The 27563-nt window shown below is 39.9% G+C and overlaps 1 protein-coding gene across 1 annotated transcript in view; it reads right to left on the bottom strand.

The window, feature by feature from the left end:
• The window catches only part of ENTREP2 (endosomal transmembrane epsin interactor 2), a 1128669-nt gene that overhangs the window by 474374 nt on the left and 626732 nt on the right, over positions 1-27563 (bottom strand). Inside the window, exon 3 of the mRNA XM_082254059.1 lies at positions 1967-2077. Within this exon, the coding sequence (XP_082110185.1) occupies positions 1967-2077 (111 nt within the window). The remainder of the gene's footprint in view (positions 1-1966; positions 2078-27563) is intronic.

Raw genomic sequence — 27563 nt, 5'->3', positions numbered from 1 at the left:
CCCCAAAAAGATTGTGTTCACTGCACCCCACAAAGGATTTTGTTCACTGCACCCCAAAAAGATTGTGTTCACTGCACCCCAAAAAGGATGTTGTTCACTGCACCCCAAAAAGGATTTTGTTCACTGCACCCCAAAAAGATTGTGTTCACTGCACCCCACAAAGGATTTTGTTCACTGCACCCCACAAAGATTGTGTTCACTGCACACCAAAAAGGATTGTGTTCACTGCACCCCAAAAAGATTTTGTTCACTGCACCCCAAAAAGATTGTGTTCACTGCAGCCCAAAAAGATTGTGTTCACTGCAGCCCAAAAAGATTGTGTTCACTGCAGCCCAAAAAGATTGTGTTCACTGCAGCCCAAAAAGATTGTGTTCACTGCAGCTCACACACAGAAAAATGGATGTGGATCACTGACACCTGCCTATCTCCAATCCCACACCACACAGCAATATCGATTGTAGTTTGTAGAACACAGTTTCCCTAAAATTCAGCAGACTCTGTCCCTAACAGGATTGAGAAGAGATCGTAGATCAGGATTGAGTGCAGATTCACCCCACCCCCCACACAGCAATATCGATTGTAGTATGTAGAAGACACTGACCCTATAATTCAGCAGACTCTATCCCTAAAATGCCTACAACTCGCCCTGCCTAAACACTCCGACCTGTCCCTCAATTCTATCCGGACACAAATGGTTTTTTCCTGCCTATCTTTCCCTAATCAGCAGCCAGCACATTGATGTGTGCTCTGTCCCTTAGCTAAGCAGCAGAATGACGCTGCTGCGGCGGCTGCCTCGAACTTATAAAGACTTGGTCACATGCTTCAGACGGCCAATCACAGCTACTAAGACATTTGCAGGCATGGCTGGGATGGCTTAAGGCACACCAGTTAAACGATTGTTGATTGGCTGTTGAAAGCCCGCCATGAAAAGAGCGCCAAAGCATGCAAAACCCGGAAATAAAACGACCGAACACGGATTTTTACCCGAACATACAGTAAAGTGTCCGTGTCCGTGTTCGGGTAAAAAAAATCCAATTATTCGGTACGAACACGAATAATACAGTCCGTGTTCGCTCAACACTAGTCTTAAGTTAAACCTGCTGCTGAATAAAGACATCATAAGATTTCAAATTGTACCTTTGTACTTAGAATAACCTTTTTGGAGGTGTTACTGGAGCCTCCCAAAACTCCTATGACAATAACTTTCTAAGCATCTACAAAGGTTTAGAAATGCACCACCCTGTCCCGGCCACCGACATCTGGTGCATGGCAATAGGCCACTCAGGCTCTGAGCACTGCCATGTAAAGTGGTGGGGAGAAATGTACCTATTCTTCCAATACTGTTGAAGTTTTGATATTTTGGAAACTCCATCAATGCTGTCAGAATTATTATGGCATGCAATCTACTATTATCTAGTACTGAACTTATTATAGTTAATTACCAAGGACCTAACACTTTAACTATTAAAACTGATATGCATCACCCTAAGAAGTATTTTAATGCTATAATATTTGTTAAGTAAGACAGTGCAAAAAACAATGTTGGTATACAAAGAGCAGTAGACAAAAGCATGCGGTAAATGATTTGACAAAAACGAGCTAAAGTCTAACCAACTGTCATGAATCACGGAATTTTTTGTTGGACATTCTCAGTTAGTAAGCCTATTTGCTGTTTCATTATTCAGAGTTTTTATAACATATGCACAATCATTCACCCTAGAATTTTTACTCAAATAGAAATATGCCAAATAAACTGTAATGCCTATTTGAGGTATGGTGAGGCAGGTTTTGTTGCTGCTAAAAAAATGATATATTAAAGTATTCTACAGCTTTGTTATATTCATGCACAACCTGTACATTTGGTAAACAGTACTATATTTCAACAGTTTCTCTGGATTCAAAAGTTAATAGAGCAAGAAATATATCCAATATTCAGGTCAACATGGGTTACACTGCAGGCACTTACCAGACGACAACCTTCAAGAGAACTGACTAGTTGAGCATTTTGACAGGAGAGAATGGAACCCGCCAAGTTGAGCATGACACACACTGCAGACAGCAGCATGAAAAAGGTTATCTGGAAATAAATCATAAATAGCAAAATGAACATAAACTGCATTATTTCATTTAACATTACCACTATACCATTATAAAAAAAACAGGTTTGTAACTGCAAAATGGCACAAATATTCCATAATATTCTACAACGGTATATAACACAAAACACACATAGATGAGAGTCTGTGTCTGAGTGTTTGCATGTATGTACAGTATGTACTGTATGTGTGTGTCTTATGCTCATGTGTCCTATGCTCATCTTTTGTCCTTCGTATACATCTGAAGGTAAAACATACTTTTTTGATAATATAATGGTGTTACTTATAGCCAAATTTTGTGATTGGTAAATAAATCATTATTTAAAAAAGGACTCCAGTTTATTAAAAGAAAGTAGCTCTGGCCGAAATACTTCCCTCAACTCCAGCACTGACACCACCCCAACACACATTGTGGTTCAGCTCCTGTCCTTTTCCAGGTTGAATGATGACCAGTAAAATGAAACACACCTCCTTTAAGAGCATCACCATGGTGCCTTCATTTACAGTACATTGGTAAAGAAATTAGGGCTGATGCCATCATACCAGTGACACACTTTGCATCATTTAGATATCATCCCAAAATGGAGAAAAGGTGAAGAGGTCCTTCAGCTTCATGTGTCTAGCATAAAGATCTGTATAAAATGTACCCCTACCCCCGGATGATACATGACCCCTGACACAGCTATTACCTAATTGTAAGCCTTACCTATGATAGGTGTTTGAAGTATATGTATTTATTGGATATACTGTTATTTATGTTGATATATATTTTTTAGATATTTGAACTATGTATACTTCTGATGAAGTGACCCCTCACGAAACGTGTTGAGTCAAACATAGGCATATCCATCTATTACAAGTGTTTACTATACATTTCCATTATATGACCCTATTATATGTCTACTATATATTAGAATGTACCAGGTTTATATTGTACCTTTTTGTACTACTGTCTTGGACCTTTTACATCCATATGTGTATCATTTATGTTTATCCCACTACCATGGGTCTACATATTCTATGTGAACACTTTGGTTTTACTGTTAACTGGTCTTTAGAATTTTAATAAAATTATTAATTATTACCCTTCTGGTCTTTCTTATGACAAATTTACTATTTATCTCAACTGGTCACACCTCATATAAAGTCCCACTTTTGTGTTTGTTGTGTTTTTGCTTTCATGCATCAGGGATGGAGACTCAGTTGGTCATGAGTCTCATATAAAGTCTCAAAACCTCTCTTCTTTTTCATCTGTATAAAATGTAAGCATAATAAAAAAGCAAAAAATAAATGATAAGGGGTCTCCAAGGCAAAAGGGGGAGACTGCAAAAGCAAGAAGGGGACAAGTGAAATTACTCTGATTTTTGAAAAGAAAAAAACGAAATGTAAGCTCATACACAGTTAGACATTTGGTCTGTATGGCTGATGTAATTTTTGTGCTTGTATCTGGTCATCATACTGACTGACATCAAAATAACTGTAACTATCGAGTGTTTTCATTAAAGCTATTGTAATTGGATTTTTTTTCTTATGCGGGCACCAATTTAGACATACAGCTATTACATTTGGTTATTTTTCTGAAATTCTTCTGAGTGTTTTGCCATAAGGGCCAGTTCACACCACATGCAGTCCAGTGCATTTTTTTATTGCATCAAAAACGTATGGATAGTAGGCTATATGGTTTTCAATGGCTTAGTTCACATCAGTACAAACAATAAAATAATAAGCGGTCTATAGGCTGAGAAGAGGGGGGCATATGCAGGAGTAAGTTCTTGTTAAAATGTCCATACAGTTCAAGCATGGGCTGATTGCTGGACAATGGAGAAATACTGGCTGTAGATGGCTGCAGGCTCTGATAAGAACTAGAAGGAACTATGTGGAAATGTACAACAAAAGAGAAAGGAGAGCAGGGCCATCTAAGTGCAGTATAAAAGATGTGTTTAATAACAACATACAAATGCAAACTCACAGGATGGGCATCATAAACCGGCATGTAAAGGGTTCATCCACTCCCGTGGGAGGACGAGCAGAGGGGATCCAGGGAATCTTCCCTGGTTTTGGCTGTGCTGGTGGTTCCAAGCACTTCCGGACCAACCGTGTCCCTTAGAGGAGACCTGCTGACTTCACTTCTGGGTAGAAGGTGGAGTGGGAGGTGCGCGCGTTCGAAGCATGCATGCTTCTTCCTCAGGTAATCTTCCTCAGGCAATCTGATTGCCTGAGGAAGAAGCATGCACGCTTCGAACGCACGCACCTCCCACTCCACCTTCTACTGGGAAGTGAAGTCAGTGGCTCCTCTCTGAGGGGCACCGCGTAACTGGAAGTTCTGGGAGGCACCAGCACAGACGGAACCAGCAAAGATTCCCCGGATCCCTGCTACTTGTCCTCCCACTGGAGTGGATGAACCCTTTACATGCTGATTTATCATGCCCATCCTGTGAGTTTGCATTTGTCTGTTGTTATTAAACGCATCTTTTATACTGCACTTAGATGGCACTGCTTTCTTTTCTCTTTTGTAGTTTACCCCAATGCAGTCAGTTCCAGTGCATTCCAGTTCAAGAAAAAAAAAGTAGAACATGCTGCATTTTTTCTGCACTGGACTGTACTGGAATGCGGTAAAACCAAAAAATGCACAGAAACACACCTAAACGCACCAAACACGCACTGGAACATACATGTCATTACTTAACAAAAAAGAGGGGGGAAATGCACTGGGCCGCATCAAAAATGCACTAAAAATGAATCAAAAACACACTGGAACACACCAAAGACATGTCAAAAATAGGCATGCAGAAAAGCATCCGGAATGCATCCTGGCTGCGTTTCTTTGGTGTGAACTGGCCCTCAGACCAATTAGGACCAAATCGCTTTAAACTAAGTTCTAAGGCTCGATTCAGACTATGCATTTTGACATGGGTTTTTGATGTATTCTTGTGCATTTTGCAGCGTGCAAAAAAAGTAACAAATTGCATTAAATAACGCACAAAATGCTAAAATATGCTAAACGGGCATGACAGTGACTTGGTTAGCATTTCCATCTTGCAGCACAAGGGTCGCTGGTTAACTTCATGGGTTTCCCCTGGGTACTCTGGATTTCTCCCATACTCTAATAAAATATTAGTAGGCTCCTGTCCATCTGGCCCTAGCATGCATGTGCATTTACAGTATGTATGCATGTTAGATAGCTACTGTAGATTGTAAGCTCCTTGAGAGCAGGGACTTCTATGAATGTACAGTATGTAAAGCGCTGCATAAATTGCGATTACTATATAAATACCTGTATAAAACAAACTACAGTAAGGCACATTAAAACCATAGTTTTATATTATTACATTGCAAATCCAGCTTTACTGTTAATTAATAGCTATAGATATTAATACTACAAAATGTGTTCTATAGTCATAGCAACCAGTGAGTGGAGTTCACAGAATATAAGGCATGATGACTAATATGATGATAGTGGTAATTTTTTTCATCGCTTCATTGCAGTACATACATGCCAAAAGGGCTATAAAGAAGCATAAAAAGTACAGTAGAAAGGGAATCTGAGGTTTCATGCATATATATTTTGAGCAAAGGACTTTAATCAAATAAAATATTTACAGTTCTCCATATACAGAGGCAATGTATAGCCACACATTATGCGCTCCTTTCATTTTTGTTCATTTGGTACTTATTAGGCATAAAAGTGTCAATTAGACCACATTATTCCTCCAGTTCTGTTGAGGCTACTTTATATTCCTTTCTAAGGGAGGAAAATGTTTGAATTTGCATCTACGTCCCCTAAATGCTTTCCTAATGTCAGAATGCTGTTAGAATGGCAGGAAAAAGATGGAACATCTGATTTAGAACCTTTTCCTTTGCTAAGAGCTTTCCCATGCCTTTGTACTAAATTGTAGCTTACATGTGTCTCTGTGAACTGCCTAAACCTACATACATTACAGTAATGGACTGTGATGCTAAATTGCCATTCAGTATCAAGCTACAGATGTGACCTGTGCTCCAGCTGATACTGAATCACATCATTTCAGCTATAAGAAGTATTAATGAGCAATACATCTGTTTTTGGTTGATTTAATAGCAATATTCAGGAACTATGCTTGGGGATAGAAACCTTTTCATGTGTTACAATGTTTCAGATACTGTATGTTATGATGCTGTATTCCTTCAAATGTCTCCTCCTAAACAAAAAGAGGAGACATTAAAATGTTTTCCATTAGCTTAGTATAATATTACTGCTTTATTTCATTTTTGTTTTAAAAAAAAAAGACATTGTATAATGGAAATTATACACTATATTGTCAAAAGTATTGGGACGCCTGCCTTTACACACACATGAACTCTAAAGCGAGTTCCACCCTAAAAAAAAAAATTCACCGTCCGCTGGCTTAGATGAACCTGAAAAAGAATTGGATAATTAATTTTTTTTTTTCACTTACCTTGTTTTTAATGACAATATACTTACCTCCCTTCCTCTTCCTCCCTGCCCGCGCCGTCGCTTCATCCTCGCATTGACTCCAGGGAGATGAGCGTAATCAATCCCAGGAGTCATTGCTCTTGCACCGGCCCTGCTCGTCACTTCCGGGGCAGACGCGCCATTCCCTGCTGAACAGCTTCTGGGCATGCTTCTGGGCAGGGATGACGCGCCTGCCCTGGAAGTGACGAGCAGGGCCGGTGCAGGGCATTCTGGGACTCCAACGTCACCGAAGAGGAAACCGAAGAGGACACTCCGGCTTCAGCTGCCCACACCTGAGATGGCAGCGTTGGACAAGACATTTTCAAGTTAAGTATTTCTTCTAAAAGGTAAGTGAAACAGGGGACAGTTCAGAGGCTATCGTTGTTTAAATGCACTAGCCCTGACTGTCCCAGGGGTATTTTTAGGTAAAGGGTGGAACTCCGCATTAACCTCCCTGGCAGACTGATTATGTCAGGATTTCTGTGCTAAAAGCCATACATTCTTTTGCATAGAAATCTGTTGTTCTACAATTTAAAACTCACCTTCCTCTGTGATCCCCCGCCGTCCTCCCGCTGTCCTCCCACTGTGTGCTCGGCCGATGCCGGCACCTGTTTTCCGCTCCCCTTCCCTGCGAGTGCTGCGACACACAGGGGTGAAACCGGCGGCAATTTAAAAAATGTAAGTACACTAAATGACATGATACAAACTTGTGATCCTAACGGATTACACTGTATCATGCCATTTCACCACAGGATTTCACCTGGTGGCTTTTCCAGTGCCCTGCCTGTGCTTTTCCAGTTCTTTGTGCCTGGAAAATTGAGAATGACAATGGCATCCAAAAAGCGTTCTTTTTGCGCAAAAGTGCTTTTAGACAAACTGGAAAACAGCGACAGCGAAACTGAATTACTTGAAGAACTGAGCGCTAGCGATTCGTATGAAAATTCGTCATCAGGTACGAAAAGTGACAACAGCGACGATTCTGATGTCTCTTTCTGGCACATAGCTCCGTTGGAAATTCTGAATAATCATTTGATATACTTCCCAAATTCCACAAGCTATGTGCCAGAAAGAGACATCAGAATCGTCACTGTCATCAGTTTCCGTACCTGATGACGAATTTTCCTACAAATCGCTATCGCTCAGTTCTTCAAGTAATTCAGTTTCACTGTCGCTGTTTTCCAGTTCATCTAAAAGCGCTTTTGCGCAAAAAGAATGCTTTCTGGACGCCATGGTCATTCAAAATTTTCCTGGCACAAAGCACTGGAAAAGCACAGGCAGGGCACTGGAAAAGTCACCAGGTGAAATCCTGTGCTGAAATGGCATGATACAGTGTAATCCATTAGGATCACAGCTTTGTATCATGTCATTTGTGTTTTTACACTTTTGAATTTGCCACCGGTTCCACCCCCCTGTGTCGCAACGTTCGCAGCAGGGAACCGAAAGGCAAGTGCTGGCAATCGACCATGCACAGAGCGGGGAGAGACTGTGAGGATGCCGGGGAGGACAGCGGGGCAGCGCAGGGAAGGTGAGTAACATTGCGGTGTAATCCCGAGTGTGGCTCGGGGTTACCGCTTTTGATACTGAAAGTTAACCCCGAGCCACACTCAGGAATACTGTTAGGGGGGTTATTGGCATCCCAGTCTTAGTCCGCAGGGTTTAATATTGATTTGGTTCACCCTTTGAAGCTATAACATCTTCAACTCTTTCCACGAGATTTAGGAGGGTGTCCATGGGAATGTTTGACCATTCATCCAGAAGTGCATTTGTGAGGTCAGACACTGATATGGAATGAGAAGGCCTGGCTCTCAGTCTCCACTCTAATCCATCCCCCATTCTCTCTGATTTATCTTTGGCTCTCTTTTCAAACATTTATTTTGCTTTTTGTCATTAGAATCTTTAAGTACTGCACTGTTATCTTTCAGTAGAAGCAGGGTAAAGCTGAAGTTATACCTTTTACTGGCAGAGCAGATTAAAACTGCAAGCTTCAAAGCCCACTTCAGTTTTATGGTAGACTTTGTTGGAGAGGGGATTAGGGTGTAGGGTTGTTTTTCAGGGGTTGGGCTTGGCCCCTTAGTTCCAATGAAAGGAACTCTTAAGGCATCAGCATACCAAGACATTTTGGACAATTTCATGCTTCCAACTTTGTGGGAACAGATTGGGGCTGGCCCCTTCCTTTTCCAACATGACTGTGCAGCAGTGCACAAAGCAAGGTCCATAAAGACATGGATGAGTGAGTTTGGGATGGGGGAACCTGACTTGCCTGAACAGAGCCCTAGCCTCAATCCTATAGAACACCTTTGGTATGAATTAGAAAGGAGACTGCGATCCAGACCTTCTTGTCCAACATCATTGCCTGAACTCACAAATGCGCTTTTGGAAGACTGGTCAAACATTTCCATTGACACACTCCTAAACCTTGTGGACAGCCTTCCCAGAAGAGTTGAGGCTGTTATAGCTGCAAAGGGTGGGCCAACTCAATATTGAACCCTGTGGACTAAGACTGGGATGCCATTAAAGTTCATGCTCACGTAAAGGCAGGCCCAATACTTTTGAAAATATAGTGTATTTAAATAGTTACTTCACCCTCTTCTACAAAAATACAGTTATTGTGCCTGTTTCCATTTGCCTTTCATCTATGCTGTGTAATTATACTAACAAGCCCAGCGGGTCCAGCATTGTCCTCTTCTGCTGCACCACTCTCCTTCTACAGGTCCCATTCTAAGCCACCATCTTTTTCTTGGATGTCATCAGGGGGCCAGCTGTCTCTTCCAGGTTCTTGCAGCCAGCCCCAGATCGTACGCAATGCGCATGCACATCTGTTCTAGATTGCAGCGAAGCCTCCTGGGTTGTTCGACAAGTGTGTGTTGCTTTGAACCTTTAAGGGTTACTAAAGGCATTTTTTAAATTAAAGTAATAAACATGTTATACTCACCTGCTCTGTGCCCCAAACCTCCTTTTCTGGGGTTCCCCCTCCAGCAGCCCTGGTTCCTCTTCTCTGCGTGCCCATACTGGGGGCCCACAGTGCGTGCTTGCTCCCAAGTTGTGTGTGTCTATGGAGCCACTCTCTAAAGACACACACAGCGTGGCTTGGTTCCGCCGCTATTTCCTCCTTAGAGTATTTGATTTAGTGGCTGTAAAGTTCCATTTACCTAAATTACCTGGTAAAAGGAATAAGTACTTCAAGAAGCAGAGGAGCCTACTATAACTTTATGCCAAGATTTTACAACATTGTGGGACTTTAATATGGTGAATATCACTGACCTCTGCATTATCACTGGCACTACTGTACTTTTATTTTATTTTCCATATGGATTACAATTATTACTATGTGTTTGCATAAATAGAGATCTATCTGGTTGGTTTAGTGGTTGTGGAGAGTCCATACCGAGGTGGGTGTTCTACAGCAATGTTGTCATTTTAAAAGTCGGGGGAGAGTTAGGCTGCATTCACATGTCAGCGTATTGATCGCGGGCAGAATCGCCCGCGATCCGGAAATCATTGCAAATCGCGGGACGCCTGTGCGTTGCCCGTGATTTGCAATAGCACCCCAAACGATGGGCGATGTTGCCGCGATATCCTCCTGCCGAATCACATTATGCCCAAAAAAGTACAAGAGCTTCTTTGGAGCGTAATGCATCCCGCGATTTTTTTTGCGTGATGTTACCACAATTTGGCAGGCGATTTGCAATGATTTCCGGATCGCGGGCGGAATCGCGGCGATTCTGCCTGCGATCAATACGCTGACATGTGAATGCAGCCTTAGGGTTGTATGTATTTATTTATTTATTACCCATTTTGGATTTCCTTTTCAGACTCCATTTGTCTAGATGATTAAATAAACTTTCAGCTAAAACCATGCTAGTCTTTACATTAACCGCTAACTCCCTGCCACTGTCTGTGGTGACAGTGTATAGATTTGTTAGTTTATCTGATAAAGCTTCGGCAGCAGGGGGCTACAGCACCCTCACCTAGGTGACAAAGGTAAAGGCTTCTTCTTAAAAAAAAAAAAAAAAAGGATCTAGAGAAAAAAAATATTACAATTGTCAGAAGTGAGGGATCACTATTATGTAAACCAGAAAAAGAGAGTGAAGGTACACTGTAAACTTCACGAGTTGAAGGATTTATTTAAAGTGGAAGTAAACTCCTATGCATAATTTGTACCTTTAACCATTTGCCGACCGCTCACATTGGTACTACTGCAGCAAATTGGTTTGTTATCGTCCAGCGATGTAGACCTACGTCGCTGGACTCCTCTCCTTGTGAGGCTTGCTCCCACTGTATTCATTCACAGCGGGAGTCGGGCCAGGGGAGGAGTGGCGGTGATCACCGCCGCTCTTCCCCGATCGTCGGGGATCGAGTGAGGACAGGCTCCTAAGTTACAGGCAGGGACAGATTGCAGGATTCAGCATAGCTGAACCTGCGATCTGTGCCTGTGTCACACAGTCCCCTTCCCCCACACACGTTAGTAAGCACCAGGCATACATTAACCCCTTGATCACCAATAAAAGTTAACCCCTTCCCTGCCAGTGTCATTTTTACAGTAACAGTGCATATTTATAGCACTGATTACTGTAGTAATGCAACTGGTACCCCCAAAAGTGTAAAAAAATGTCAGTCAAGGGTCCGATCTGTCTGCCGCAATGTCGCAGTCCCGCAAAAAAATTGCAGATCGCCGCCAGATCGCCGCCATTACTAGTTTAAAAAAAAAAAACAATGAAAATTAAATTTGCCGTAGTTAGTAGCTGCGATAACTTTTGCACAAACAAATCAAAATACACTTATTGCGATTTTTTTTTACCAAAAATATGTAGCAGAAAACAAATTGGCCTAAAATGTTAAAAAAATTAGATTTTTACATTTTTTTGGGGGGGGGGGGGGAATTTCATATAAAAAAATTTGAAAAATATTGTTATTTTTTCAAAATTGTCACTATTTTTTTGTATATAGCGCAAAAAGTAAAAATCGCACAGGTGATCAAATACCACCAAAAGAAAGCTCTATTTGTGGGGAAAAAAAGGACATAAATTTAATTTGGGTACAGCGTCGCACGGCCCCGCAATTGTCTATTAAATTAACGCAGTGCCGAATCACAAAATATGGCCTGGTCAGGAATGGGGTAAAATCTTCCGGTCTTAAAGCGGTTAAAAATACGCTCATTGAGAATTTTTTTTATCAAAGACATGTAGCTAAATACATTTTGGCCTAAATATATGACAAAAATTGAATATATTGGATATTTTTTAACTGTCAAAGTAGAAAACTATTATTATTTTTTCAAAATTGTCACATTTTTTTATTAATATCGCAAAAAATAAAAAGTGCAGAGGTGATCAAATACCACCAAAAGAAAGCTTTGTTTATGCGAAAAAAAGGACGTAAATTTAGTTTGGGTACGGCGTTGCATGACCGAGCAATTGTCAGTTAAAGTCGCACAGTGCCGAATCACAAAAAGTGGTCTGGACGTAGGACAGCAAAATCCTCTGGTGGTAAAGTGGTTAAGTAAGCCTAAAATAAGGTTTACCTATACTATAGGTACTGTAAATATCTCCTAAACAGGCCACCTGGGCCGTTCCTTCAGAGTCCTGTGCCATAAACGTCAGATCCCGCATGCTTGCGCAGGAGTGACGTCATCACTAATCCAGTCACTCTCAGCCGGAGTCCGATAACTCGAAAGGAAGACGGATGAAGATGGAAGGCTTTTTAGCGGTAACAGCAGGCCACTGGAAGGGCTTCATTCACATAATGTGCTAGTGTGTGATGGATACTAGCACAATATGGTATTGCTTTGCAGGTTTCAGAAAAAAAAAAAAAACACACAGCAGTTTACCACATCGGTTGACTACGGCGGTTTACTATTTGCGACAATGTCACTCCCACGCGTGAGTATGGGAGTCACTGTTTACGACACATGACTCTGAAGGAATAATAATAATATGGCTTACCTATTGATACTGTAAATATCTCCTAAACTTACACAGTTTAGGAGATATTTTCTGTACATTCTGCTTGTTTTGTCACCAGCGCATGCCCAGATGGCCGTTCCTTCAGAGTCCTGTGCCACAAACGATGGCTCCTGCGCGCATGCGCAGAAACAAACAAACACAGCAATTTACTACCACTTTGCTGTATATGGAAATCTTAATAATGGCAGAATCTGCACTGTAAATAAAATAAAAAATGTGGCAGAGAGGCTGCTAACACAAAAGTATAACTAGTATTGCATCAATCTTATAACATATACAGATAATTATACCATATGTGACCTATAGTGCTATATAATACCTTATATACAGAGACAAAAAGTGTGTGGTAGAAATGCAATAGCGATGAAAAATGATATATAGTCCCACATTGTGTTTAGTAAGAAAAAGGACAGAGGGAAGCTTCCAATAATAGCAATATTCCTGGATGTAAGTCCAAAACTGTGTTCAAGTGACCAATCACCGACAATATCTGGATTCATTGCTCACTAGAACAAGAAGCTACCATTACAGCACCATATCAGCATGTGTAACAGCAAGATAGATTAGTGCCTAGGTCACAGCAAGATAGACCAGTGCCAGGATCACCAGCATTGTGTGAAATCAAAACTTACCAGAATCAATGGGGGATCAGTATGACAACTCGCTCCCAATAGTACCTTCTGTTAATCCAACTATGAAAAAATATTGCTCATCACGAGCCCAAAGGAATGTCTCACCATACAGGTACATTGTCATAAAAACAAAAAATTCACATGTAAAGCCACTGCTGACCCAGAATCATGCATTGGCATGACATCAGTGCCAGAGTACACGCCTGTCACGTTTCGTCCAATTAAGCTTTGACAAAAAAAAAAAACCTGGAAGCTAAATGTTTTTTATGCAGAGCTGCTCCAAGGTTTGCACTCTCTATCTTTAGTAAATCAACCCCAATGTGTGTCTTACTATCGCCCAGAATAACTGAATCTCCTATTTAATCAGGTTTTAGTCAGCTGCCAGTTGACCAATATCTCGATCTAGAACTCTGCAGGGTCTGGGCTGTGCACCGACAGAAGTTGAAGTGGGTTGCATGGATTTCAGGGCATGGATGACAAAGATGAAACCTTTAAGGCAAAGCATGCATTAGCACGGGCGTCTGTGGTTTCAGTGCAGAGGTTCGCACACAATGGTAACAACACTACCATTGGATTGGGAGCAGGTTTAGAATAGAATAGAATAGAATAGAAAACTGGCAGGATCAACAAGTAATTTTTATAATATACATATAAAAGCAATGTAAAATCTTGGGCGCTTCAGGCTTATAACAAAATTTCCTGTAATATACCTAAAGTTTAGGTTTTCATATACTTTTAATGCTGGACAACGTGTTTTAGTTTTGGATAGAATAAATTCAATTGAATATGGATGGAATTTAAATTGAATGGAATATGTTAAAATGTATGTCTTTTACAATCCGAGAATACTATATGTGTGGTAGCCAGGCAACTATTTTTATCAAGAGAAGTCAACAATAGAAGTATCTAATTTCTCTCAGTATAGGTATCCTTTAAAGCGGATCTTCACTGTATCTGAGCACCACAAACCAAAAACACTATTTAATTCTTTTTTAGTATTCAAACCAAACTCACCCATCCATCCGTGTCTCCATGCTTTATTTTGTTGAGAAATCACTTTGAAAAAGAACCCCCTAGCATTTCTGGCTGTGGCCATCTTGAATATAGGCAAATGATTCATGTGGTTTTTGCTTTCTGGAATCCATCTGCCCTTAGCTCAAGCATGCAAGCAGGAGGGTGTGCTTAGCTGAGAAAAACCCTCCACCCCTCCTCCCCTCCTAAAGACTCATTAGGATGTATGACATTATTTTCCTAGGCAAGAAACCAGGAAGTAACTGAAGAAATGTAAACAAAAAAAATTTAAACTAGTAAATATGATATGCTTTCCTATCTGTTTACTAATGCTAGCATAAGGATTAAAAATAATCAATGTTTATTAGGAGAGGGAATTTCCACTTTAATATGCAATGCAATGGGGCTTAATATGCAGTGCAAAATAAGCCATAGTGATTAGCTATCAGTTAACTGAAGGCAAAAAGGCAAATTATAATACAGTACTTAGCATGTATTGTAATTATTCTACACCAGCAAAGTGGCAAAAAAAAAAAGAAAAGTTAGTACATAAACCAGTCACTATGAGCATAACTTGGTCTATCCCTGATAACTACAGTCATTTAGGTAATTTAGAAAAGACAGAGCTCTAATGAGGATAATGCTGCATAGCCTCCACATGCAAACAAAGTAACTAAAAAACAACAGAGAGGTTCACCAAAAGAGGATATTAAAGCAGCAATTTTACTCTGTAATAAGAAATTACAATTTTGTAACAATGTAGTATAATAAAAATAGAAGTCCATTGTTTGTTTTAGAATAAAATGGTTGCATCATTACACTAGGACAGTGCGCGTCTCTGTCTTTTTATTTCCTATTTGAAGCTATGTCTGACTTTGTCTCTGCTCTTTGTGCATTTCTTTTTGCCCTATTAAATAAGACACAAAATGAACTGTTATCGCTAAATAGTCTTTACAATTTCAGTTTACATGAAGAAGAATGCAAACATGCCATGCTTTTAATTCGATATATTGTAGCAAGATACAAGGGACTTTCACAGCACTTCATACCAGTCTGTCTGCCTTGCCACTTCTATTGTATAATTCTATAACACCTATAAGAATTTAGTGAACAACCAGGTATAATGAATTCTACTTAGTAATTAGGCTGTGTCCTCTGAGCAGGCTTAAAGTCCCGAAAGTCTTTAAAGCCTTTTACTTTGCCCATGTAGAAAAAGGAAACAAGTTCATGTATGGATTACCCAAAAAAATTTTTAGAAGAAAAGGGTTAAAATCCCTGTCAATTGACTTCTTGATGTCTGTGTCCCATTTTTGAGATTTTATTAAACTTCCATCCCCTAGATGAAACAGGAAATTTGGGGGAATACTTATACGCTTTGCCTGTCGTCTCTAGGACAGGTGTCCTCCCCTCTTGTTTTAGTGAGAATTGTAAAATTTAAAACATTTTCCATCCTAAAATTTTGAAAATGTCCCATCATTTTCTGCTTTAGTGGTCAGATTTATCCTTGCCTGATAGATTCACCCTGGTGGAATACAGAGGGTGAATCTATTAAGCACGGATAAAACTTGACAGGGGTTCTAATTCCCTACTCTATCAAAAACTAAAACAATGACTATAAATATATTGTACATGTTCACCTTTCTCTTCCCCTGCGGTACATACTGGACCTCTCTTTCCTACACTTCCCCGATGCTCCAATCAGGAATTAGGAATGAGATAGAAAGCCCTATATAAGCTTCAAACCAACTTTTAACTGTGGACTAAAGATTCTCCTCTTGCCCCATGTGGCATGCATGAGCTAATCACCAAACACCAATACTGTCACATGTAAGGAGGGGAGTGAGTCACATGTTTCTATATACCTAGAAGTGTTAAGTATTTCTGGGTGATAATGGTGAGACAGTAAAGGAAGGCTGAAAACATGCTGCAGGGGGGATTTTTCACCCAAGATTCATACATTTTCCTAAATTAATCTTAGATGACAGTTTTGTGACTCTTGAAAACGATTAAATGGCCCCTAAGTGACCCTTTCACTTTGCATTGCATGGGCAAAAAAAAATGGTCAGTTTAAAGCTTAAATACTGTTAAATAGTTTTTTTTTTTAAATCAGCACCTGGGAAGGTACTTATATTGAATGAAAATTTCCAATTGTGCAGTTGGATGCTATATTTTTTAAATCTTCATTTCTCTGCCAACCATCTGATAGCCCTGCCTGCAGCTTTGATCTTCTAGTCCTGCAGGGATAATAAGACCTGCTGAATCTTTCACAGTCACTTATCAAAAGTGCCAACTACCCCCCGCCCCTTTTAGCCCCCCTCCTATATTCATAAAAGCTGTACTGTCTTTTCCCAAATCCTCCATGCTTTTAATACCAGGAAGCAATAATAGAGGTTGTTTAAATGGAGAATGGGACTGGTAAGGGTAGGAATAGTAGGTACTGTTGATGAGTGTCTATGACAGGTCCAGGGGCTCTTATTGATCCCCTCAGGACTAGAAGATCAGATTTGTTGGGATATCGGGGAGCAGAGGAATGAAGATTTCAATGAAAATAGCAGCCACAAGCACAAGGGAGTTTTTCATTAAATGTAAGTACTGTCCTTTGTGCTAATTAAAAAAATATCACTAATCTTAAAGCATTTGTTACCCCAACACCTAATACTCCTGATATGTGGCTGCTGTACCATGTATCTGTATGGGAAAGCCTCCTGTTGCCTTTGTATTGCTTCCTTTGTGTGAAATCCCTGGTGTTCCTGCTTTCCTATTAAAAACCGGCCACACCAGGCAGGAGAACACACCGTGGTCAGTTCTCTAGCTATGCTGGAAACTCAGTGTGCTCTCCTCCAATGATCAGTCTTGTCCTGACATGCCCCTTTCTGCACAGCCATTCACTGGGAAGCTCAGTATGCTGTTTTTTCTCCTCCCCCTATCTTATATGCAGCTGAGAACAGAGGGAATGTGATCACTTATAAAAAAAAAAAGGGAAACAAGGTTTATATATATTTTTTTATATCTATACAAAATGTTTTGACTTTCATTTCTATTTTAAACTGAATGGATTGTTTAACAAGGTGATAGTTTACAATCACTTTAAGTTTTAAATGAAAATTATTAATGTTTGCCTGGAGTAAACTTTTAGGATTTTTTTCCCAACCTGTATAATGCGCCCATAGACATGACTCTGTTTTGCTCATTCTCTTTAACGCTGTAATGCTCAGTGCAGCTCAATATTTAAACGCAGCAAATAGCCTATTTTTTTAAACATGTAGCACTGCTGTACTGGGAAGCTGCCCTTTATATATGCAATGCAGAGAGCAATGATTTGTGAAGACTGTAAACTGCTTGTTAGCAACCAGTACACTGATTAAAAAAAACAAAATATTATTTAGCACTTTGCATACCAGAGTACTTTTATGAATCCCCATCCCCCCTAAAAACTATACCATACATTATGGCGAATACTGCATTCCTCCCAGTATATTAGGAACAAAGATCTCCTACTTTTACAGAATTTTTCTCATTTATGGCTTTAACGGAGGCAGCCATTAACCATGTGGCAGGCTGCCAATGCAAGACTCGCTACGCCATTCTATTTGTAGCTTCCAAATCATATCATTTGTGCATAATAATAAAAGAAGGTAATGTCAAAGTTCTCCGCCAATCTGAATTGAATTATAAAAGGTGCCTCATGCTAATGTATCTATTTCATTTGTGTAGCCGTCTTTGCGAAGGAAAGTTATAAATGAGGTCTAATTTACTTTAAGCCACCTACAGCAGTAATCTGGAATACCACTGTATTTCATTATGATGGGAAAGAACAGATATGTAGGGGGCTTCATTAGGGATGCGGAGGAGTTGTTTAACTATTGTATTGAAAAAGAATGTTTTACATGTGTTAGTAAATCAATGGCATGCGCAGGAGTCCTGTTAAAAGCCCATTTCTTAAACTATTAAGGATTAGCAGGTACATATGTACAGTTAAAAGCCTAATCCATATAACTGTGATAAGATTTTTTTTCTATTGGCACTAAGCAAAGTTATACTGTTGAAAGTTTTTTTTTGTAGTAAAGTTAATGGCAGACCTGATTTTTTCTGTATAAGAAAAGTGTAAGACCAGGTGTTCTTTCACTTTGAAACCAATACACTAGGGAATAACTTATCAGACTTATTTAATAAGGCAAAGAGCAAATTGAAAAGTTAATGTAAAACTTCAGCCAATTTTTTTTTTTCAGATACAGTGGGGAAGGATTGAAACCATATTTTCCACTTTTTCCATCACCCTAAGATATTTATCTTCATTTCATGTCCTGGAACACACATACTGATTCATGACAGAGGCTATAACCATTTCTCACATTGAAATAAAATGTCTCTTATTGCCTTTATTGTCCCCAATGCAGAAAATTCCATTCACTTTCTCTGAAGATGAAACAAGGAATTTTCTCTGATTGAGACAGATGCAAATAAGTTTCTGATAGAGGTTCTAACCCTTCCTCAAGTTATTAAAAAAAAATGTTGTGGCTGAAGCTTAGTAACAAACTACAAATGTATTGTTCTGAATGTTCTTACATTGATGAAAGGTAAGAAATAACTATTGTGACTAAGCTTTGCTTGGCACCTTTACTCTTTGCATGACTTTATTTAACACGGAACGTTTATGTTCTATTACAGTATGTATATGGACCCCAATGGACAATGATCCATTCATGAAAAAAGGCTAAATGAGTTTTTATATAAGGTCCATACATAATATTGTGGTGCATTAATTCTTTGTATTAGGTAGTTGAGAATCCTCGCTCAAGTTGTTTGAATATTTACTTCAATTATCCAATAATGTAAAACGCAAATTCTTGTTCACTTTGATTAGCCAATAAGGTGCAGACAAAATAAGTAAACTGGAATTTTCCTTTTTTGTGGTCAGATACAGATATGTGCGGTGAGTAGTGTTGATCGAACACGGACTGTATTGTTCGGGTCCATACCGGATAATTGGATTTTTGTTACCCGGACACGGACCCGAAAACTTTACTGTATGTTCGGGTTTAAAATCCGTGTTCGGTAATTTTATTTCCTGTTTTGTATGTAATGGCGCGGTTTTAATGGCGGTCTTTCAACAGCCAATCAACAAGCGTTTAACTGGTGTGCCTTAAGCCATCCCAGTCATGTATTAGTAGCTGTGATTGGCCAGCTGAAGCATGTGACCCAGGTCTTTATAAGCTCGAGAGACACAACGCGGTGCGTCAGTCTGCTGTAGTGTAGGGAGAGAGCACACATCATAACGGTGCTGGCTGCTGCTGATTAGGGACAGACAGGGAAAAACAACATTGTGCCCGAAAATAATGCAGGGACAGGTCGGAGTGTAGGCAGGAAAAGATATTTGAGCATTTTAGGGACAGGCTGGAGAGAGTAGGCAGGGAGAGATTAGGAGACACAGGACAGAACAATCGTCCGTTAGCAATCTACATTGATTTTGCTGTGTGGGGGGTGGTGCAGTGAACAATCTTTTTGCCCTCACTTGAGACCACTGAGGAGGAGGAGGAGGAGGAGGAGGAGAGAGAAAAAAAAATATTTTTATCAGTCTGTTGTGTGCAGCATTCAGCTATATTTTACTACAGAGTGCAGTTCTAATCTGCTATTTAAAAATTACAAATTTGCACTTGCCATGCTCTTAACTACATTTTGCTGCCATTTGCAGCACTCTAGCCCTTTCCATTGGTTTTTTAGAACCATTTTAGTGCCTAAAAGTTTGGGTCCCCATTGACTTCAATGGGGTTCGGTGTCCGGGTAAAGTTCGGAAAAAGTCCGGGTCACGGACCCGGACTTTTTTTTTAAGTTCGGCCGAACCCGCCGAACACGGACATCCAGGTGTCCGCTCAACTCTAGCGGTGAGGTCAGTGGCTGGTAAGGCACTGGCTAGTATCAGAGCCAGATACAACCCCCACATTATTTAGTGAATAAACCCCACTCATCATTTAGTGAATAACCCCCCCCTACAGCGTAGCGGGGTGCTGTGAGATGAAAAATGCCATCTCCATCTTCAGACAATTGGCTTACACCTTAAAACCCTACATCAGGGTGCAGGCAGTCAATTAGATTCCCCCAGACAAATAAGCGTCTGGTGAAAGGAATCTATTGGACAGCAGATTTTTATTTTTTATTTCTGAATTCTGTAACAACGCTGTAAATGCTGAGATTTCACTGGTCAAGTACAGGGCTGTTACAGAATGCAGAAATAAAAAATAAAAATTAGACTGTGCTCTATATACTATAGCTGCCACAGTCCTGATTTTATTAAAACAAGTCCTTATGTGGGTAAATTAGTAAACTATGAGAACTAATGAAAGTGACATATATAATCTATATAATAAAAGAATAGAACCTGAACCATTCTCTGATTATAGACTATATATAGCACCTTCATTAGTTCTCATAGTTTACTAAATTTAACCAGCACATAAGGAGGTATTGCAACGAACGTTAGAGCAAGAGCAATAATTCTAGCACTAGACATCCTCTGTAACTCTAAACATGTAACCTGTAAAAAATTTTAAATGGTCGCCTATGGAGATTTTTAAGTACTGGCACCATTCCACAAGTGTGCACAATTTTAAAGCATGACATGTTAGGTATCGCTTTACTCGGCGTAACATTACTTTTCACATTATACAAAAAAAAATGGGCTAAATTTAGTGTTTTTCTTTTTATTCATGAAACTGTTTTTTTCCAAAAAATACTTGTTTGAAAAGTTGCTGTGCAAATACAGAGTGACATAAAAAGTTGCAAAGCCCACTATTTTAGACCCTAGGGTGTCTTCTAAAAAATTGATATAATATTTGGGGGTTCTGGGTAATTTTCTAGAAAAAGAAAAATGATGATATTTACATGTAGGAGAGACGTGTCAGCATTGGCCTGGGTGGCAAGTGGTTAATTACCATAAGGAAGCAATATAAAAATAATTATTATATATTGTTTTTAAGGTAATTTACTATATTTTTAAAAACTGTACAGACAAATTACTGAAGTTTGACGTTATAACTGCAAACCAGTAATTTTACAGTACATAGATAAATAATACATTATTATGTTATAACTAGTGTTGAGCGAACACGGACTGTATTATTCGGGTTCGTACCGAATAATTGGATTTTTGTTACCCGAACACGGACCCGAAAACTTTACTGTATGTTCGGGTTTAAAATCCGTGTTCGGTAATTTTATTTCCTGTTTTGTATGTAATGGCGCGCTTTTAATGGCTGGCTTTCAACAGCCAATCAACAAGCGTTTAACTGGTGTGCGCCATCCCAGCCATGCCTACTAATGTATTAGTAGCTGTGATTGGCCATCTGAAGCATGTGACCCATGTCTTTATAAGTTTGAGAGTCACAGCGCGGTGCGTCATTCTGCTGTAGTATAGGGAGAGAGCACACATCATACGTGCTGGCTGCTGATTAGGGACAGACTGTGAAAAATTGTGTCCGAAAAGAATGCAGGGACAGGTCAGAGTGTAGGCAGGGAAAGTTATTTGAGCATTTTAGGGACAGGCTGGAGAGATTAGGCAGGGACAGTCTACATCGATTTTGCTGTGTGGGGGGTGGTGCAGTGAACGATCTTTTTGAGCATTTTAGGGACAGGCTGGAGAGATTAGGCAGGGACAGTCTACATCGATTTTGCTGTGTGGGGGGTGGTGCAGTGAACGATCTTTTTGAGCATTTTAGGGACAGGCTGGAGAGGTTAGGCAGGGACAGTCTACATTGATTTTGCTGTGTGGGGGGTGGTGCAGTGAACGATCTTTTTGAGCATTTTAGGGACAGGCTGGAGAGGTTAGGCAGGGACAGTCTACATCGATTTTGCTGTGTGGCGGGTGGTGCAGTGAACGATCTTTTTGAGCATTTTAGGGACAGGCTGGAGAGGTTAGGCAGGGACAGTCTACATCGATTTTGCTGTGTGGGGGGTGGTGCAGTGAACAATCTTTTTGCCCTCACTTGAGCCCAATGAGGAGGAGGGAGAAAAAAATCTATTTTTATCAGTCTGTTGTGAGCAGAGTTCAGCTATATTTTACTACAGATTGCTGTTCTAATCTGCTATTAAAAAATTAAGTTAAAGGGGAATTTTTTTTAAGAGCACTTGCCATGCTCTTAACTACGTTTTGCTGCCATTTGCAGCACTCTAGCCCTTTCCATTGGTGTTTTAGAGCCATTTTAGTGCCTGAAAGTTCGGGTACCCATTGACTTCAATAGGGTTCGGTGTCCGGGTAAAGTTCGGAAAAAGTCCGGGACACGGACCCGGACTTTTTTTTCAAGTTCGGCCGAACCCGCCGAACACGGACATCCAGGTATTCGCTCAACTCTAGTTATAACATATAGCATAATAATATATTATTGCTTGATTTAAAAAGTACATTTTCAGCAGCAGCAGAAGCAGCAGCAGCAGATTCTCCCTCTTAACTGTATGAGAAAAACATGGGATTATGGGTAAACCTTATACCCGCAAACCCATGTTTTTTCCTTGTAGTTAAGAGGGCTGGCCTGGAAGCGAGCAAAAGACACATGCCCCTTCTATGGCACTGCAGTGAGAAGAGAGCCTCCACTGCAGCATTTTTTTTGGACAGCTTGGACCAATGGTGCTTTACCATTGGTCCAAGGCTCCAAGCTGTCCATCGAGCTCAGTGCCTCTGACAAGAAATCAGAGGGACTGTAAGCGCATCCTCTTAGTCTGCTGCAAACAGCTTCCTAAATAGTAAATATAGTGAAGCGCTACCTCTCAGAAGTGCATGTGTATAGTAGTGACACAAAGAAAAAATTATATAAGTGACTGTGTACTGTATAATTCAATCAGGTACATGAAAATAAATTGCCACATGTAATAAATAAGTGAAGCAACAACAAAAAGATGATTCAATATGTGGAATGGGGAATCCGCATATCACAGTGCTAAAATAATAATAATGGTCACACTACTGGCTAAGGATAAGCGGTTAAGTGATAGCAGCTACCTCATTCACACACCTTTCTTTTATTTTTATTTTATTTTGTGATAGCGTGAGAGGTAACTTTTTCCTATTGCAAACAGCTTCTGACATTCCATATCTCCGAAACCATGGGTGCTAGAAATCCCAACTGGCCAGTGGTGGGGTAGGACTTCAGGTACCTACCTCCCAAATTGGGGGTCTCTGTGACCCCAGGCTGCCGAACCACGATTTTTTTTTTTATGTTTATGGCAGGTGAGGCTCTGCCTCCCCTGACTGCATGTCCCTGGTCAGATGATTGAAGTGAATATTCAATTCACTGTGTAAAAATGCTTAACTTCTTTAGTAAATCAACCTCAGGATATCTGTGCATTGACCTTCACTATGAAGCAGGTGTTCTTTGCTATATATATATATATATATATATATATATATATATATATATATATATATACATACACTATATTACCAAAAGTATTGGGACAATCTGCCTCTACACGCTCATGAACTTTAATGGCATCCCAGTCTTAGTCTGTAGACTTTAATATTGAGTTAGCCCACCCTTTGCAGCTATACCAGGTTCAACTCTTCTGGGAAGGCTGTCCACAAGGTTTAGGAGTGTGTCTATGGGAATGTTTGACCATTCTTCCAGAAGCACATTTGTGAGGACAAGCGCTGATGTGGACATGAAGGCCTGGCTCGCAGTCTATGCTCTAATTGAGCCCTACGGATTAAAATTGGGATGCCATTAAAGTTTATGTGCGTGTATAGGCAGGTGTCCTAATAGTTTTGGTAATATAGTGTATAGTACCATTAATACCAATTTACTTATGCATGAATACATCTGGCCGCTCTCGGGCAGAGCTTGGACCTAAAACACATCTGCCTGTATTATTCCTTGCCTTGAACCGGAGCTTTTTATGTTATTTTACAATAATGATTACTTAATTTTAACCTAAGAAGATGGAAATAGATGCCACTGATTTTAATGCTCCACAAGAAGCATATGTGTTGTGTGGATCAATGATATTATATATCACAGGCTCATTCCAAGAACACTTTACATTATCCCACAGGTTTATTTATATGCTAGTCAATATCCACAGACCATATGGACATCTCATTGCTACCACATACTTTTTGATTTCCAGATGTTGATAATGCAGACCTTTAGTTTTTTTGGCATTGATATTAGAGTGAGTGCATTTTAGCTACAGTACACACAAAAATAAACAGATGGAATATTGTAACAGTACATAAAACATTGGGTTAAATTCTGCTCACAAAGAAGCTTACAAAGACTGCAACTAAACTACAAAGGCTACTGTTTCACTTTAGTCCTAAAACCTCTTGAAACTGGAACTGGCAGTCACTAAAAGCTCAGAAATAAAGCCACAGAGAAAAAAAGCCATCTGGTCAATCAAATATATTTTATTAGTATTTAGAACTAAGCAGGGACATATCCTGCGAGTGGCACATGACACAATAAAACTGAGTTTTTGCCAAATAAATGAAAGGATGTTCTGCACGCAGCCTGCCAAAGTATTACTAACCATTGTCCTTAAATGTTGGAAGTCAGAAGGGCCATTGACAGCGCCCACAGGGCACTTTTGTATAAAAGCCAGTCAACACTTGGTATTTCTTTTTAACCGGCAGAATATTTTATTACATTTTTGTTTTTGTTGTTGTCAGCACTTGGCTGCAAGAAATTGAAGTCATTCTGCCAAAACATCTCTTGGTTGCACCGCCTTATTCTTTTATTTGTAGTGTAAACATCATTGTAGTCCTTTTTTTTTTTTTTTACCTATAGTCAAAATTTAAAGTCATGTAATAACTTCCACATTGTGTTTGAAGTTTCTTCCAGCCTACTCCCTGCAGTGACACATATTTAATATTCCCTGTGAGTAGGCACTGCTGTGTCACACATTTCACAGAGCCTGCCTTCTGACCTACAGAGGTGTCGGGAGGAAGAGTTTCAGGAGGCGGAGTTAGTATAGGTATCATTGTTTGCAAGGTACCATTGATATGTAGTCCTTAGAAATTGAAAGTAAACAGCCGAAGGAAATCTATGGCCAGCAGACCAGATAGTCAGCACTCACATGAAAGGAGATTTTTCAAGTAAGCTTACTGTATGCATATTGGATTGTAAAAATAACTATTGCTTTTATTCCTATTATGCATGTTGTGACCATATACAGTAAACCCCCTCCATTGCGGGGGTTACGTTTCCGAACCCAGCCGCGAAAAGTGAAAATCCAGGAAATAGAAAAACCCTATTAAAATGCATTGTAGTCATGTTTTTTTTACTGTCACTATACGTGTAAAAGCATTTTGAGGTCTTTAAACACACTTTTAAAACAATAGAAACACATTTAAACACATAAAAGATACTGAGAGACATAGCAAGAGCTATGGAAAACACAAAAATATTTCATTTTTAATGATTTATATAGTAAAATAACATTACAAAAAAAAACGCAATATACCGGGACCGCAAAAACTGAACCGCAATGGAGCAGGGGTTTACTGTAACTCCTTAAAAAAAAATCAAACAAAAATAACAAAACAGTGTCTTACCTTATAATGACATTCCTGTCCAAATTGAAAACGGAGTTTGAGATGCATATCTAGAGGTTATCTGACATGCTCCATACTTCAGGTTTTTATCCAGGCACCATAGTGCGTCAGTCTCTCAAACTACTCTTTGTTGGTAAAATGGTAATCAAAGAATACAAGCTTCTGAAGCATAAGATCCATTCTCAAGCACACCTACTATGGATGGACTACTTTAAATCTTTTACACACAAAAAGTGTGAAGTTTCTAGTAGTGTATTTCTACTAACTACTATTCAGATTCAGACTTGCCTTGAAAATGTAAGTGTGAGAAAAGTACAGTTCACATGCTTTGGGAAGCCAGTGATTGTGTTTGTTGCTCCTTGAAATTACTATTGAAGAATCAGATAAAGTAAGATGAGATTTAGCACAGCAACAATGTGTGCTGTAATACAGTTGTCAATGAATGATCAATTTTATGTGTTGCCTGCACACTTCTATCTAGCACAGAATACATCACAAGTAGGGGCGTAGCCAGTGGTGGTACCATCCAGATGTCAGTTTAAAGAAATGCCTGCAATCCAGTATGCAATAAGCATATAAATTGACTGAAAGGTCCATAGACATACGTAAGGAGTGGACATCCTAATATAATAACATATATACAGTAGTATGTGCCTAATACCAACAGAAACTCATTTAGGTAGAGGTGTCAAGGGTGAGTAAAATAGAAGGCATACATTTTTAAGGAAAAGTGCAAAAAAGCTTCCAGTAGAAGTATAGGAAAAACATTTTTTTTTTTTCATTTTGGATAGAGTAAGCGAGGGTTATTATAACCCCTGTTAGTTTATTTTTTGCCCTCTGTGCCCCATTGGGGAGATTTACCTTCACTTTCTGTCCCATAACCAAAAGAGGAAATCCCTGCAAATTAACCACTTAAGCCCCAGAAGATTTTACCCCCTTCCTGACCAGGGGGTATTTTGCGATTCGGCACTGCGTGAATTTAACGGACAATTGCGCGGACGTGCGACGCTGTACCTAAATGAATTTGACGTCCTTTTTTTCCCACAAACAGAGCTTTCTTTTGGTGGTATTTGATCACCTGTGCGATTTTTTGATCATGCGCTATAAACAAACAAAAGCGTAAATTTTGCAAAAATAACAATATTTTTCACATTTTTTTTATATGAAATTCCCCCCCAAAAAAAAGTAAAAATCAAAATGTTTTAACATTTTAGGCCAATTTGTTTTATGCTACATATTTTTGGTAAAAAAAAAAATCGCAAAAAGCATATTTTGGTTTGCGCAAAAGTTATTGCGTTTACTAACTAAGGGAAAGATTTTTGTAATTTTTGTTGTTTTTTTAAAATGCGTAATGGCGGCGATCTGCAATTTTTTTTGCGGGACTCTGACATTGAAGCGGACAGATCGGACCCTTGACTGACATTTTTGGGGTTACCAGTGACATTACTACAGTAATCAGTGCTATACATATGCACTGTTACTGTAAAATGACACTGGTAGTGAAGGGGTTAACTTTATTTGAGAGGGAGGGGTTATGTGTGTCCCTAGGGGCGTGATTCTTACTGTGATTGGCTGTGGCTTGAGGTGTAGGAACAGTGATCAACGGTCCTACATAGTAGAACCGTATGATCACTATTCTTACACAGGGGAGAATGACAGGCGGCTTGTTTACAACAGCCGCCTGCCTTTCTCCCGCTCTCACGGACGATTGCGAGTGCCCGGCGGACATCTGGGTTCGCCGGGCACACGTGCGGGGGGGGGGGGGTCCATGACCGAGCGGGAGTGGGAGCGTGCCTCCGGCGGCGCGCGCTCGCTCCCCAGAGCCTCACAGGCTTGTGACTTACCCATACGTCACTTTGCCTGTGAGGG

This window comes from Pelophylax lessonae (assembly GCF_965119305.1).
Source record: "Pelophylax lessonae genome assembly, chromosome: 4".
Lineage (NCBI taxonomy): Eukaryota > Metazoa > Chordata > Amphibia > Anura > Ranidae > Pelophylax > Pelophylax lessonae.
This window is presented reverse-complemented; position numbering and strand designations above follow the sequence as displayed.